At 43.2% G+C, this 17,119-nt stretch overlaps 1 protein-coding gene and 2 pseudogenes across 2 annotated transcripts; all 3 read right to left on the bottom strand.

Moving 5' to 3' along the window:
• Positions 1 to 805: 805 nt before the first annotated feature.
• Positions 806 to 3,261, bottom strand: LOC103710892 (BURP domain-containing protein 5-like). Of its 2 annotated transcripts, XM_089930890.1 has the most exons (4): positions 3,033 to 3,261; positions 2,803 to 2,908; positions 1,786 to 2,536; positions 806 to 944 (listed from the first exon to the last, which is right to left on the bottom strand). In XM_089930890.1, the coding sequence occupies exons 1-3, from the start codon at positions 3,066 to 3,068 to the stop codon at positions 1,791 to 1,793; spliced, it is 888 nt and encodes a 295-aa protein (XP_089787016.1). In that variant the 5' UTR covers positions 3,069 to 3,261; the 3' UTR covers positions 806 to 944; positions 1,786 to 1,790. The 2 variants fall into 2 exon arrangements, with proteins under 2 accessions (XP_089787016.1, XP_008795038.3); XM_008796816.6 differs by lacking the exon at positions 806 to 944 and having other exon boundaries at positions 1,732 to 2,536.
• A 474-nt stretch (positions 3,262 to 3,735) lies between these two features.
• On the bottom strand, positions 3,736 to 5,832 carry LOC120111602 (BURP domain-containing protein 3 pseudogene; annotated as a pseudogene).
• Positions 5,833 to 11,163: 5,331 nt separating this feature from the next.
• LOC120111728 (BURP domain-containing protein 3 pseudogene) lies at positions 11,164 to 12,158 on the bottom strand (annotated as a pseudogene).
• Positions 12,159 to 17,119: the final 4,961 nt, after the last annotated feature.

The following is a 17,119-nucleotide window of genomic DNA, read 5'->3' as shown; positions in this document are numbered from 1 at the left end:
AAAGACCGTGGAATATTTTTATTTAGAATAAGACTACTTATTTACATCCAAAGTTAAAAATGTATTTAATAGCTGGTTCCTCCATTGACCGTACTATAACTTTTAGTTCCTCTTGATTAGGGCTCCAATATTTGTCCAGATCAGTTTCAAAATTTCTCTGATTCTCGGTTTCTAGCGGTTGCACGCATTTACATACAATATGTGCAAAGTTACAAATAATTATGCACGTACTGATGTAAATATGTGAAGTGATAGCATAAATTGGACAATATAGCTGTATTGAAGAATTAGTACAAGCCAGTGTTTGAAGTATAAATGTTAGTATAGGCAAATCTCGCATAAGTTTATGCAAAATTAAAATTAAATGCTAATGATTAAAGAGTCGTGTATAGAGGGGATAAACCGAAGTCAGCCTTCGTGTCTCGGTAGTCGCTCCGTTCTCTTTTCAGCAGCTTCATTACGGTTGCTGGTGGACGGTAGTTTCGTACTATAACACGGTAATATTAATATAGTATTCACGCATGCTATATTGGTTACATCTAAAACGCTTGTTACTTACGAGGACGCGCCCGAAGAACGTCACAAAGTTGACAACGCCAAAGCGGCGAGCAAAGCTTCATCAGTTAATTATAATTAATAACATACTAAAAATTTAAAATTATAATAATATCATATTTAAGTTTGAAAGGTATATTTACGGAAATATTGAATAAGATTGATTATCCAATCACCTAAAATAATAATAACTGAATCTTTTCTTTTTTACTTTTCATAAAACATAGTTATTACTGGAGCAAGCTATGAACTATAAAATAAATTGATCACACATTATATTAGACTTAATCATAATACTATTATGGGCTATATATCTGATCCATTTTGTAAAACAAAAATATGTGTGAAAGTATATATTTAAAAATTATTCTGACATCATCACGTGGACTCAGTGCCGGCTCGAGCCTTAGGCGACTGAGGCGGTCGCCTAAGGCCCCCGGCCCAGGGAAGGCCCCCACCGGAAGATGCTGCAGCTATACAAATACTCATTCCTTCCATTCTCGTCTTCCCCCCTTCGTCTTCCACTCTTATCTTTCATCCCTTCTCTTTTTTGGTTTTGGTCTTGGTTTTCCTTCCCTCACATTACTCCTGATCCAGCTGGGCCATCGGGAAGAAAGATAGGGGGATCGGAGATGGACTTCTTGGAGGGTGGAGATTCTTTTAATTTTCTCCTCTCGGTTTCTTCTCCCCTCTTGGGTGGTAGAGAGAGAAAAGGAGCTAGAGGGAGTTGAATGGTTGCTGTGCTGTGATGTTGCAGTTGCTGCTTGGGTACTCACTTGAAGGGGAGACGGTGGGATGGGACTTTTATTTATTGGATGGAGTGAATTTCCCATAATGCCCCTACTTTCTCTTATAGAGAGGTGCAATTTTTTTATTACCTCGACAATGAAGTGGCATGAGATAACCATTTCCTATTCGGCTTTTGCTTGACATGGTAAACACTATTGTCAAGCATTATCTTAGTTAATTAATCAGTTTCATGCCCTTCTTTTCGAGCAATTACTTTTATTTACTTTCATTTAAAAATTATATTAAATTAAAAAAGTTTTTTACCTATTTTTATTAAATTTATATATCTTTATTGAAATAGTATACTTGATAGCTATCTATTTCTATATCATTTTTTTAAATATTTTATATTTATTAAAAAAAATATTATTAAAAAAAGAGGCCTCATTCATTGGATTTGCCTTAGGCCCCCAAATGTATTGGGCCGCCCCTGCGTGGACTGCTCCCTACTGAGCTGGAGTCCAGATGAGGTGATCTTGCGGAAGGAAGTGGCAGATGGGAGTTCCACGCTTCACTCCGAGCACCTCGAAGAACACCGGCTTCCAGTTGGACGTGTCGGAGTGGCACGCCGCCACCGCCTCCACCGCGGTCCCGTCTCTCCCTACCAGCGTGACGAGGAACGCCTTGGTGGCCGTAGTCAGGTGGCAGTAATACACGACGTGCGGGTACGGCTCCGGGTGGCACGTCACCAACTTGGTGCCCGGAGTTCTCCGCACCCCCGATGGCGCAACCGTGTACTGTTGCTTTCGCGCCGCCTCCATGTCGCCGTGCACTGTGGTCGCCGTGGCCCGGACGTCATCGGTCTCAAGCTCGGATAGAACGAAGTCGACCATGGATTCCAGCGAGGTGGCGCAGTACTTGTGCTCTCCCTCGATGGCGGCCTCCTCGCAGTCGCTGAGCGTTGTCTTTACTTCCTTGGCCAATTCGGAGTTTGGAAGAACGTTCAGGCGGTGGAGGATCTCGAGGAGCTTGTCGGAGGAGAAGGGTATTCCGTCAGCTTGGGCGCGGGGTATGAACGCGGCGCCAGAGAGGGTCCTGGTGAAGCTTAGGCCTGGATTCATCCCAGCTCCAGGATGCAGGTCTTTCTCCAGGAAGAAGAGGGTTGGGTCGCTGGGGAACTGAAGCGCCGTGGAAACGGAGTAATATAAAGGGCGATAAGGATTGATGACCATCACGTTGCCTCCCTGTGCATCTATAAACTCAAATTGACAATAAGAAGCAATTATATATACGAGTAGCAGTTCAATAACTCGAAGGAATCAGCCAAAAATCATGGCCGGTCAAGGTCTCAAGTAGAAGCTTAAAAGGTGCCAAATGATTTACACACACACAAAAAAAGCCTGACAGGTTTCTGTGTGTGATTTGTGTTACACTAGCACTGCTTCTAATGGAAAATCCATTATTAATTGTCTCAAAATAAAGCTAGAGAGAGAAGGCGAGAGAAAAAGAGGGCCATACGTAAGAGTTCCACGATAACTCTCGGCATAGGACTTTTGGGCAAGACTCTGCGCCAATATATTTCAGCCGGTAAAGCTGCCTGGCTAAGTGATACGGCGAAGACGAGCTGCAATGAAGCAAAAATTATGTTGCAGGATAGGTGTTGCAAGCTTAATTCCCTTTCCAGTTTCCAGCATGGTTATAATTATAATATCAAGGGTGACTAATTGTATATGATATTAAAGGCTTACCACCATTAATGAAAGCAAGGACACGATGCGATCCATTTTGTATAGCGGCAGATGCAAGACCAGGCCAACTAGCAACAACCAGCTAGTGCTACTCTAAGACACTGATGAGGGAAGAAATTCATGTTACTTTGTGGATTTATAGTAGCTGGGCTGAAGAACCGAGGGCCACCGTCCACGTGAATTCTCATGTTGATCGCGATCTCCAACAAATGGGACGTTTGAAGATGGTTTTCAGGCAATAGTGTCACGTCAACGTTCTTATAAAGACGGTTGCTTCATACAGTGTATGTGAATTATTGTTCACTAGCTAGTCTTATCCCCGCACACCCAATGTGTGGCCGCTCGATCAGTGCTCTCTCGAGATTTTTTTTTTTAATGCATTAATATCCACATGCTGGCCGTCTTGTGCGTACATCGTCGAACACATATTACTGTGACTTTAGCGCCAAAAAAAAAAAAAAAAAAACACAAATTACTGTGTGCCCATCCAAGGGAATCTTGTGCACAGTGATGCAGGAAAAGATTTGGCCCAACCTCCTTAAAAAAAAGCCTTTTTTTTTCATAGGATGTGTCATGCCGGGATTGGCCTTTTTTTTAAAGTCAGATTCCCACCATGTCATGAGAATCGCATGAATCGGCTGATGCCACATGATTTAGAGTCGGTTTGGTACTGTGCTTGGGCGTGTAGGATTATCCTGTCCTCGTATCGTTTCTCCTGCAACAGAGATGACTTGATTTGACCTCCCTAAGAGATAATTGTATCACGGGTCTTTGATGGCTTTGTAATTGATGGATTTAGAAATAATGCCAGAATTGTCCGGCATGTGTGTGGTGCATGCTATATTTTTGCCGCATCGAACCCGGTTTCTTCGTCCCACGCGGAAGGGGCTGTTTCTTTAGCGCCAGAGAAGGGGAAAAAAAAAAAACCACCTTCCTTCACGGAAATTTACTGTTGGATCGCCCAATAATCCTTTTGAGATCCATATGCAGCGATATGTATGGAGAGTTTGTAATGCTTGGAGATTTGTATAGGTTATGATCTGACAGTCAACATCATGAAATAAAGATTAACCACTCTTACATGCTGAAGATACAACTCAAACCTGTTACACATGCATCTGCGCATGGCTCGTATTCATGTTAGTATGGAGTTGAATTATATCTCTCCACAACATCAATCAATGAATTGCACACTGACCGCTTCGAGAATATTCATGTAGATGGATAGGAAAAAAATTTGGACTACTTTAAAAACTATTCAAAATATAATCCAACAGTTGATGTGGCCAAAAAAAAGAACGATGACAGCTCCTCCATGTGAAAGATACAACCCAAAGCCATTATAGATCAACTTGCTGTAACAGTGAGGGCTCCTTGTAAACCAGTGCAGTGTCCTGTCCGTCAATGCACCAATAACACGTATGTGGCTGGGACGTGTACAACTAAAAATCTGCACTATGTACCTACAAACTTCAATTGGACGTCTATTATTTCTATCATTTCAGAATAGAAATAATATGATGTGTTTATTTTAACGAGGGTGCAAAATGATCGATATAATTACTAATAGGCAGCAATTACATGCCCACGCAATTATTTTCCTAGTGCATTAATAATACTATGAGGATAGCATAACATTCATAATCCTAGCTTCAATGCGAATGACAACAGATAAATGTCGCATGTAGTAGAGCAAACACTACTAACTGGTAGTGCAACGCAACGTTGTGAACCGGTCTCCAGACGAGGTGGTCTTGTGGAAGTGGCAGATGGGAGTTCCAGGCTTCACGCCAAGCACCTTGAAGAACACGGACCTCCATCCGAATGTGCGACAGTGGCATGCGGCCACCGCCTCCGCGGTCGTCCCGTCCTCACCTACCAGCGTGACGACAAAGGCTTTGGTAGCCCGGGTCAAGTCGCAATAATACACAGCGTATGGGAAGGCCTCGTGGGGGCAGCGAATCAACTCGAAGCCCGTAGCCTTTTGCACGCCCGAGGGTGCAACTGTGTACCTTTGCTTCGGTGCGGTCTCCTTCTTGCCGCGCACCGCGGTCGCCCAGACCTGAAGGTCATGCGTCTCTAGCTTGGAGACCGCAAAGTCGACCATAGATTCCAGTGAGGTGGCGCAGAACTTGTGCTCTCCCTCCGAGGCAGCCGCCTCGCAGTCGCTGAGCTTTTTCTTTACTTCCTTGGCTAAGTCGGAACCGGGAAGAACATTCAAGCGGTGTAGTATCTCAGAAAGCTTGTCGGAGGAGAAAGGCACGGTGTCGACTTCAGCACGAGAAAGGAAGGCGGCGCCGAAGATGGTGTTGATGAAGCTTTGGCCTGTTGGAAGTTACAACACATCAAGACGTTTAGTAAGGGATGGTCAATGTATGGTAATGATAGTCAATGTGTGGTAATGGATAGTTAATAATTGTGTGGTAATGGACTGTCTAATTATGTGGTAATGGGTAGTCAGTTTCTTTTTTTTTTTTTTAAAGTTAAGTGGATTTGCGTTTTCATTTTGCATTATAATGTCTATAAAAGGCTGCCTAGTTTTGCATTTTGATATGAGATCAAAAAAAAATTACAAATTATTACGTGCTTTGACAAGAAAGTGGTATAATCTCGGGGACTTATTATAGTCCGTAGACTTATCTTAACATGGATTCATCTCAGAACCGGGATGCAAGTCCTTCTCCAGGAAGAAGAGTGCAGGGTCGCTGGAGAACTGAATCTCCGAGGCGACGGAGTAATATAAAGGATAGTATCGCAGGTTGACCCTCGGGTGGCCTCCCTTTATGTCTGTAAATGCCATTTTGGCGATAATAAACAACTAGCATTTCCTTTTGCACTTTTTTCTTTGTAAAAACGTATATAGAAATAATTTCTTTTTGATATGACCAGTCCACGACGAGAGTACAAGAGAAAAACGTTTCTTATTTTAATACTAAAAATTTTTGAAACTCGACTTGTGGTACCTTATCTACTTCAAAATTCCGATATCATCTAAGCCATATGCTCTCTATTTGTGTTTCTCACTTTATTTTTTATTGAAGGCTCATTGCCTATGTGTTTGTAGTAAATAGTGTGTAAAAGTGGGGCTTGTCCAACTGCTCAAGCCGCTCAATTTAGCAATCAGAGAATTCTTGGTTCAAGGCTTGGGTTATGCATCCCACTTTCTATTGAAAAGAGTTATATCTATATGTTTACATATACACGTACGTACATACATAAATACATATCTGCACTCACATATGCATATACAAAGCTAAAGCTAAAGTACTTTCAGAAGTTATTGGCTCTCTACTATTTCCTTTGTAAAATCAAGAATGACTTTTTAAAATGAAAATAATGAAAATCCTTATTTTCAATGTTGAATTTCTATGCTTACATATATCACTTTAAAATAAAGAAGAAAATCACATACTTTAAAATATTTTGGGAAATATTCTGCAAGGGTTTTAAGTATATCAAGATAATACAGGACTTGCATAAAGAAAAGACTTCCAAGGCATGCGTTTTCTTGATTTTTAGATAGAGACCATATATAATGACTGTTGTTGGGGATTTTATTTAAAAGAAAAATCATTGATTAATTTGCTACCGGAAGTACCAAGAGGCCAACTACTTTCTTTCTTCCTTCCTCTATGTGTGTGGCAAACATGCAGTTCTTTTACATACTTTGCTTCTTTGATCAAGGTTAGCCTATTTTATTGGGTACGATAGAAGTGCTTCATCCATACAATGGTCAAAATCCTAAGTGCCCTGTAGCTAAAATAAACGGTATATACATAGCTAGCTGACATGTAATTTTACTGCTGCTTGGTAATATTAGGCAGCAAATTTCTCACTACGTGTCTTTTTTTTTTTTTTTGGTGTAAGATTTCTTGGTTTTACACTTGCGTGCATATCCCTCTACAATCCTAATTCTAGAAAATTCTTATAATTAAGATATGTGATAATTTTTTTTTTTATGGCTGTGCAAGTCTAGTAGTATCACCTATCAAATTCTGCTACCTATCTAGTCAAGTTGGCGAAATTTTCTGCTCGTTCTGATATGCCTTTCAATGAAGTTGAATAGTAATAATAATTATGATAGCAGTAGAAGCAATAGTCTTTTTTCTTCCGGGGTGAGGGGGTGGCGGTGGGAATGAGAGACCTGGATGTAGCTGTGCCTTGATGACCTTTGGCATCGGAGTATTGGGCAAAACTTTCTTCCAGTAAATCTCAGCAGGTAAAGTTGCATGGCCAACTGATGCCGCAACGAGCTGCAACAAATTCAGAGAAACTTCTGTCAGCTTCGTTTTCATGCATGGCGGTATCTACCAGATGATGATAAGGTAGTAGATGATGTATTAATTGCTAACTAACCACAAGGAGCGAAATAATGAACACAGGGCGACCCATAATGGGAGACGCGAGACCAAGCCACCAAAAAACCAGCTGATGCCACGTACAGAGAATGCTGGTAAAACGCTAGTGGATTTATCGAAGTTGCCTTGAAGCTCCGTAGCTTATCTTTCACTCGATGCCATTAGATTATCTCCTTAGTCAACTGCTCCAGACTTCTAGGTGGGCTGATTTTTCGAAGAGCTTGCAAGTAAAAAGACAAGCACCTTGCCGGCAGGCCCTCCAATTTGGCGAGGCAGCTGCTCTCGTTAAGGAATTAATGCGTACATGCATTGTTAGGCATACGACAAGGGACCTCACTTAATTGACTTCCCAGAAAACCGTATACGGCAGGGTTCTTTAGATGAACACCAGTACAGGGAGTGATGATTGCTGGGGCACAGTTTATATCCGGTGTTTATGATGTGAGAAATGATGTGATTTATTGCTCCCTAGTCTTATCCCCGCACATCCCAATGTGTGGCCGCCAGGGGCGAACTCATTAGAAAAAACCTTTTTTATTATTATTTAAATAATAATTTTTTTTGTTAATAAACTAAGTAACTACAGTTACTTACTAACTCACCTGCCTCACACAGTCACACTCACGGTGAACCGCCGATTCGAACCGGGGTCCGAGATCAGTGGGAGCCGCGATCAGTGGCCAGTGGGATTTGGGAAGTGGGAACAGGGGAGGAGGTCGGGAGGTGGGACCGTGGGAGGAGGTCGAGACTCGGGAACCAGGAACCCCGAGGAGCCGAGGAGGCCGGAGCGGCGGAGGAGCTGAGGAGAGGAGTAGAGGATGGGGTCACGGGAGGAGGTCGGAGCAGCGGAGGACCGTGGGTGGGGGCTTCCCTGGGCCGGGACTCGGGAGGAGGTCGGAGACTCGGAAGTCGGAAGACCCGAGGAGCCTGAGGAGGAAGTCGGAACTCGGAACTCGGGACTCGGAACTCGGAAGGCCTCGCCGCCTCGGTCGCCGCGGAGCCCAGAGGTCGGAGGAGCCGAGGACGGCGACTCGGAGTTGGCGAGGAGAGGACGGGAGGCCGGAGGCCCGGAGCGGAGGCCGGAGCTCGGAGCCGAGGAGGAGGCAGCACGGACTGCACGGAGTCACGGACGCACGGTGGACCAGAGCTCGGAGCCGAGGACGGCGACGTCGGCGAGGAGAGCTAGAGACGGTTTTGCACTCGCCGCTCTCACTCTGCAAACTGATTCTGCCGAGAACCGGAGAAGGTTCCGGCATTAAAAAGGTAGAGAAGGGGGGAGAGAAGGGGGGAGCCGGGGAGGAAATGCCCGTCGGACTTGGCCGTTGCGTTGCCCGTTGCTTGTCGACGACTCGACGGCTCGACGTTGCCGGTAGACGTCGCCCGTCGCCCGTCGCCCGTCGCTAGTCCCCGTGACCCCGTCTGCTAGACCACAGACGCCACCGCCCACTCCCCGTCAGCCCGTCTGCAGCCTTTCACGTCGCCGCCCAAACCCACTCCCCGTCTGCAGACCTTTATGGAGGAATAAAAAAAAAAAAAAAACGTGGCTGGGTTGGAGGCGGTCGCCTAAGGCTCGAGCCGGCAGTGGTGGCCGCCCATGCGCCGCGCGCTAATCTCTCGAGATTTTTTTTTTAATGCATAAATATCCACATGCTGGCCATCTTGTGCGTGCATCGTCGAACACATATTAATGTGCGGCCGTCCAAGAAAATCTCGAGCACCGCGATGCAAGGAAAGATTTGGGCCAGCTTATGTAGAAAAAAAAGGTTTTTCTCCATAGCATGTGTCGTGCAGGGATTCGTCTTTTTTTAGTCAGATCCCCACCATGTCATGAGAATCCATCAATCGGCCCCTGCCGCATGATTTAAATCGATTTGGGCAGGCGTTGGCTAAACATAGAATTATTGAAAATAGGACTAATTGAAATAAATTTTTTATAAAAAACTGTTTGATGACTATATTTCTAAAATATTGTAGTACTTTAGCATATGTTTGGTAAATAAATCGAGAAAGTACTTTTGGTATGAAAAAATTACTATAAAAGACATTGCATAATATGTATAATAAAATATAATATATATTAATACATAAATATATGATATAGTATAATATTACTATAATATAATACACCATTATTACAATATAGTAATGTAATATTGTATAGTATAACATAATAATTTAATATAATATTAAATTATTTAATATAACATATTAATGTATTATGATATAATGTAATATAATATTAAATTTATAATATAATACATAATAAAGGTATAGAATATTATAATCATTAGCGTAAACTATTTTTTCATATATAATATAACATAATATTAAATTATTTTACATAACATATTAATGTATTATAATATAATGTAATATAATATTATATTTATAGTATAATACAATTAGTATAAAATTGGTTATATTTATTTTATATTATTACTATAAAGTGGCTAGAGTTTCATGTTGGGACTCTTGCAGATTTTCAGAATTATAAAGGAATATTTTGTGTAATTGTTATATTTTATCATGGATATTTTGGTAAAAAAATAATTTTCCGACAGGGCCTAAAAGTATTTTTTTAGAAAGCTTTAAAATAATTTTTTTTTTTCAAAAAACTGTTTTTAGTTTTTTGAAAAAACTAAAACAACTTTCTAAAATTTTTACTAAATATTTTTTATCTAAAAATATTTTTGGGACATCTGAAAGTATTTTTTGGCTTGCTAAAAAATTTTATAAATGAGATTTTAGAGTTTGATTTGTACCGTGCTTGGGTGCAACGCTACTCATGTAGATTATCCTGTCCCCGTATCATTTCTCCTGCAACGGGGATGACTTGATTTGACCTCCCAAAGAAATAATTGTATCACGGGTCTTTGATGCCTTTGTAATTGTTGGATTTAGAAATGATGCCAGAATTGACCGGGTGCGGTGTATGCTATATTTTTGCCCCATCGAGGTCGGACGGGGACGTATCTTTAGTGCGAGAAAAAAAAAATCACCTTCCTTCACGGAAATCTAATGTTGAATCGCCCAATAATTGTTTTGAGATCCATTGCAGTAGCGTGCATGGAGAGTATGTAATGCTTTGAGATTTGCCTAGGTTATGATCTAATAGTCAACATCGCGAAATAAAGATTAAACACTTTTACATGCGGAAGAACAACTCAAACCTGTTGCACATGTATTTGCGCATCGCTCGTATTTCTATTAGTATAGGGTTGAATTATATCTCTCGTGTGAAAGAATGATTCATCTTCTTTTGCAACATCAACCATTGGATTGCACAACGACTGCTTCGAAATCTATGTAGATAGATAGAAACGCCTCAAAGTAGATCTTCGGAAAGCCTACGACAGCGTGAACCGGCAATTTCTCTTTCACACCTTGAAATATGGGAGGTGAAGGAGGGAGCTTTTCAGCAATCTCTATCTCCTTATCCTTCTCTTTGGGTAAGGAGATTGTAGCACACTGAGATTTGTTCAAAATATAATTCAACAGTTGACGCGGCCAAAAAAGTACGATCACTCGAGAGATACAACCCAAATCCATTATAGATCAGCATAATCACCGGGCGCAACTTGCTGCAACAGTAAGGGCTCCTTGTAAGCTAGTGCAGTGTTCTGTCCGTCAATGCACCAATAACACGTATGTGGCTGGGACGTGTACAACTAAGAAACTGCACTATGTACGTACGTACAAACTTCAATTGGACGTCTATTCATACTTGAGTTTTCAGAATAGAAATAATATGGTGCATTTATTTTAACGAGGGTGCGAAATGATCGATATAATTACTAATATGTTGCAATTACATGTCCACGCAATTATCTTCCCTATGAATTAAAACCATGTGGATATATAGCATATATATATAACGTTCATGATACTAGCTTCAATGCAATGACAACAGATAAATATCCCACGTAGTAGAGCAAACGCTACTAACAAGTAGTGCAACGCACCCTAGTGAACGGGACTCCAGACGAGGTGGTCTTGTGGAAGGAAGTGGCAGATGGGAGTTCCAGGCTTCACGCCAAGCACCTTGAAGAACACGGACCTCCATTTGGATGTGTCACTGTGGCATGCGGCCACCGCCTCCACGGTCGTCCCATCCTCCCCTACCAGCGTGACGACAAAGGCTTTGGTAGCCCGGGTCAAGTGGCAATAATACACGGCGTGTGGGTAGGCCTCGGGGTGGCAGGCCACCAACTTGGCGCCCGGAGCCTTTTGCACGCCCGAGGGTGCAACCGTGTACCTTTGCTTCGGTGCAGTCTCCTGGTTTCCACGCACCGTGGTCGCCGAGACCTGGAGGTCATGCGTCTCTAGCTTGGAGGTCGCAAAGTCGACCATAGATTCCAGCGAGGTGGCGCAGAACTTGTGCTCTCCCTCCGAGGCAGCCGCCTCGCAGTCGCTGAGCGTTTTGTTTACTTCCTTGGCTAACTCGGAACCGGGAAGAACATTCAGGCGGTGTAGTATCTCAGAAAGCTTGTCGGAGGAGAAAGGTATGGTGTCGACTTCAGCACGAGAAAGGAAGGCGGCGCCGGAGATGGTGCTGACGAAGCTTAGGCCCGGATTCATCTCAGAACCGGGATGCAAGTCCTTCTTCAGGAAGAAGAGCGCGGGGTCGCTGGGGAACTGAATCTCCGAGGCGACGGAGTAATATAAAGGATAGTATGGCCGGTTGACCCTCGGGCGGCCTCCCTTTATGTCTGTAAATACCATTTTGGCGATAATAAACAACTAGCATTTCCTTTAGCACTTTTTTTTCTTTTCGTGAAAACATATATAGAAATAGTTTCTTTTTCATATGACCAGTCCAGGACGAGAGTTCAAGAGAAAAACGTTTCTTATTTTAATACTAAAAAAATTCCTGTGTGTTGGGGATCACATATAATGACTGTTGTTGGGGACTTTATTTTAAAAGAAAAATCATTGATTTTCTTCCGGAAGTACCAGGAAGCCAACTACTTCCTTTCTTCCTTCCTCTGTGTGTGTGGCAGACATGCAGATCTTTTACAAACTCTGCTTCTTTGATCAAGGTTAGCCTATTTTATTGGGCACGACAGATGTGCTTCATCCGTACAATGGTCAAAATTCTAAGTGCCCTGTAGCTAAAATAACGGTATATACATAGCTAGCTGACATGTAATTTTACTGCTGCTTGGTAACATTAGGCAGCAAATTTCTCACTACGTGTCTTTTTTTTGTGTGTGTAAGATTTCTTGTTTTTACAATTGCGTGCATATCCCTCTACAATCCTAATTCTAGAAAATTCTTATAATTAAGATATGTGATAATTTTTTTTCTTATGGCTGTGCAAGTCTAGTACGTAGTATCACCGATCAAATTCTGCTACATATCTAGTTAAGTTGGCGAAATTTTCTGCTCGATCTGATATGCCTTTCAATGAAGTTGAATAGTAATAATAATTATGATAGCAGTAGAAGCAATAGTTTTTTTCTTCCAGGGTGTGGGGGTGGCGGTGGGAATGAGAGACCTGGATGTAGCTGTGCCTTGATGACCTTTGGCATCGGAGTATTGGGCAAAACTTTCTTCCAGTAAATCTCAGCAGGCAAAGTTGCATGGCCAACTGATGCCGCAACGAGCTGCAACAAATTCAGAGTAACTTCTGTTAGCTTCGGTTTCATGCATGGCGGTATCTACCAGATGATAAGGTAGTAGATGATGCATTAATTGCTAACTAACCACAAGGAGCGAAATAATAGACACAGAGCGACCCATAATGGGAGACGCGAGACCAGGCCACCAAAAAACCAGCTGATGCTACGTACAGAGAATGCTGGTGAGACACTAGTGGATTTATGGAAGTTGCCTTGAAGCTCCGTAGCGTATCTTCCACTCGATGCCATAAAATTATCTTCTTAGTTAACTGCTTCAGACTTCTAAGTGGGCTGATTTTTCGAAGAGCTTGCAAGTAAAAGACAAGCACCTTGCTCTCTTTAAGGAATTAATGTGTACATGCATTCTTAGGCCAGCTTGGTATACGACAAAGGACCTCGCTAAATTAACTTCCCAGAAAACCATATGTCAGGGTTCTTTAGATGAACTCCAGTCCAGGGACCGATGATTGCTAGGGCGGAGCTTATCCAGTGATTATGATATGAGAAATGATCGAGTGATGGATAATACTAAACGTATATATTTGACAATATTTGCAATTTGCAGCTCAATTTGTTTTAGATATTTGTTATTGAATATAAATAAAAGGAAATCAAATTTAGGGAGCAAGTTTGTGGAATATGTGTAGATTCCGTAGTCATCCTCCTTTTCTCAGGTGGAAATCACAAAATCTTCACAATTCGAAGTTATTGGATGATGGAATATAAAATGCTAATGTAATGACCAGAATACAACACAATGTGGATCCATCACTAAGTAAAATCCAACCTGATACCAAACCTGGGTACCTTATTGTGTACGAGCATTGTTCTTGTCGGCGGAATCTGTCCGAAATCCGACCTGTAATACCAATATTTGTCGAGTTGTTTCCGGCACCAAATTTTATTTTTAAGGTCTACTGTTTTTGACCTCGAGAAGATCGTTTGCTCAGACTCTAGCCTAGCTCGCCAAAGCTTATTCCTGCAGCGTAAAGCTGCAACTTAGGAAGAGGCAAACTCCTCTGGGCCTAGGCCTTGGAAGCATTCGTTCTTTAGCATGGCATGCATATTGGCTGGTCCACGGCCTGGATATTGTAATCTTTTAGCCAAGTTTTGGGCCTTATAATGCCTGGACATGCCTGCCCCAGACCCAACCCATTTTAGTGTGATTACTGCAGTCGTAACAGCCAGTATAAATATCTAGCTGCCGCCTAGTAAGTAATCTGTCCCAATCTTTATCCTTCACTCGTGCAACCACCATGGATGCCAATCGACATTGCTCAGAGGAGCAGGAGTTCGTGGTTTTACCTTTCTTTTGATTAAGTGGGAAGCGAAAACAGGTCACAAAAGGCTCAAAACATGCACCAAAACTCGCCACATTGGCGGCCAAAATATGATCAAGTTCGCATCAAAATCCTTAATCCAAACTATATCAAATCCAATGACCTGGCCAGCTTTTGCTAACCTATTATACAGTCATATTGCAGTCCTTAGGAATCGTCAATGAAGCATGGAGTTTCCACTGTCTGTGTTACATTTAGCAGCCGTACTCCAGGCTACAAATATTAATTTTCACAAAAAGCTAGGCTATGAGCATGGGAGCAAGCATCCATACGCCCACGGGCTAAGCCCATCCCATCTTTACATGGGGGGAATCATCCAAGTCGGCCACGGTGGGCTCTGAACCCATCGAGGCCTTCCCTGTTCCGAACCCCACCTACCAGCCGGGTTGACTTGGGACAATCATCCACTTGCATGATTTTGGCAGCCCTTTGTGGGGCCTCGCAACTCATATAGGTTCCTTCCAGTCCCGGCCGCGATTCTCCATTATGGATCCCTGGAGCCCGAAAGCGGGGGGAGTGGCGCTTCAGTGGCATCACCACTGAAACTTTTCAACGAGCCCCTGAGATTCCGGAGAGTTGGAAGTGATGACATCCCCCTAGCGGGGAAGTTTCCTTGCTCCTCTAAAAAGTTCCAGGTCTCCCAAGCCAATATTATCAAATCCAAGCACTAAGATTCGTCCTCGACCACCCGAGATCGATCCAACCCTTTTCTAGATTCCAGCGAGGGCCGGCATCGGCACCGCCCCCATGTGTGTGCTCCCAGTGCAATTAACGAGCCCACATGGCAGTGGGGGGATGACCACCTTTTTGTGAAATGATCTTTGAGATGCCCGATGGCCAATGGAGTTCCAAGTCCACAGATTCCATTGCCTATTATTGATGGCTATGGGTTACAGGCTGGGAGTGGCAGCGGCAGAGATGGAGGGGGGAGAGCAATCCTGCAAGTGAAGCCATCACAGCTGGGGTCAAGTCATGGACGGAGGCAAGCATGCTGTCCTCCAAGACTACAGCCAGCCACTGGAGGGACTGTTGGCGTTGAAAGGCCGCGTAATACCGACTCACCATTATTGCCCTGGAGAGTGCAGTCCTTCCTGTGATATCTGAGGGCCAATTAAAAGGATATGCATACATGAGTCCCATCATTAGGGCAGGTCTCTTGCATTGCACTACTGCCTCGACCACAAGAAGAGACTTCAAAAGGAATGCTTTATGGCCAAATTGCCAGTAGATGCATCAGATTGGAGGCCTTCAGATATACACTACGCTTTATTGTATGGCGACGTGGATGAGCATGACGCGATTCTTTTTCCTCGATTTACCAAACAGAACAATCATATGGCGGTTGAAGAGGAACAGGAATAAGTCTAGTGCAACGTGGCCCAACTCTACTAATCCTCTTAATTTGAGACCGGTGCATGACCCAAGGGTCGTCTCTTCAAGTATGACTCGATTCTAAGTTTGCATACAGGTTGGATACGGATTTACTTGCCCCAGTCGCATACCTCGTGAGAACAGCTTGCTGGTTAGGACGATGGCCGCCTTGATGTCTTATTTCAGCATTTCGTATTAAAATCGTAATTATTTGAGACGCTTGCCTGAGGTGCTGCTACTAATTGACCTGGGGGATTGTCTTTGGCCGGCATAGCTTCAAATCTTATTAGATTCTACAACCGACCGGTGGACCAGGTCATAATGAGTTGGAAACCTGCTCTCTAGTGGGACAGAGTCAATTTGATCACATCTGTAGGACACCTGAACGGACCCAACTAGCTCTGCAAAAGGGTTGTGGGTATGATTATCTGGGTGCGGCGTGGGGCTCGGACGCCATTGAAAGTTAGGTAGGAGGAAACCGTTACCTTGTTGGGCCGACGTAGATCAAGTGCGACCTGCCATGTCTCATATCAACTCCTACCTAACCCTTCTTTTAGCCTAAAGTGAAATTTGCAAATTAATAACCTAGAGACTAAATGGATGCTATAAGATTTAATGTCTGACAAAAAAAATTCAAACTCCTGCCCAAAGAATGAAAAATTATAAGTTTACAATCATACAATCATGAGCAATAGCAACAACAAATAACATAAGTTTACAATAAACACAATCATTCACTGGAGAAGCAATGAATAGAGTATAAGGTTGTTCCATAGTCCCTAAAAATATCAGGTGGCCTACCAAAACTTTCCCCCCAATTAAATAGTATCCGTTGTTCACCAAGCAAGGGGGGCCAAAATTCGGGCAATAGCCCACTATCTACCCATTGTCGTATAAAGTCCGGTCCGACCACCAGGGACGTGCGACACCTGTACTAACCCCATTCGGAAACCCCCTCAAAGCCGAAAGTAGCCCAAGGATCCACCACCGGGTATCGACACCTGTCCCTTGTCCGGGATCGGATACCATAAGATCCGACCCAGTTCCAGTGAATGCGGGAGAACGCCTTTGAGATTTTCTTTGGCAAACCAAGTCGATCGTTATTGTGCTCAGTTTTTGGGGCCGGATGGTGACGGATACAGTGAAAGAGTAGTAGTAACGGATTGTTATGTTAGAGAGGAGGAGAAAAAGGCTACAAGGCCGGATTTCTCCCGATGGAGTTTGATGGTAGGGTCAAGAAGAATGGCAGGTGTGGTGCCTGGTCTGTTATCAGAGACCACAAGGCTAGATTTGTGGTAGCTGGGGGCCGATGGATTTTCGATTAGTCTGTGCTTGGTATTGAGATCAGGGCCGCGTGGGAAGAAGTTTTAGGAGAGTGCTAGGCATGGATCTTCTTA

Source organism: Phoenix dactylifera, chromosome 5, assembly GCF_051530095.1.
Source record: "Phoenix dactylifera cultivar Ajwa chromosome 5, Ajwa_hap1_PhDact_Kaust_v1.1, whole genome shotgun sequence".
Lineage (NCBI taxonomy): Eukaryota > Viridiplantae > Streptophyta > Magnoliopsida > Arecales > Arecaceae > Phoenix > Phoenix dactylifera.
This window is presented reverse-complemented; position numbering and strand designations above follow the sequence as displayed.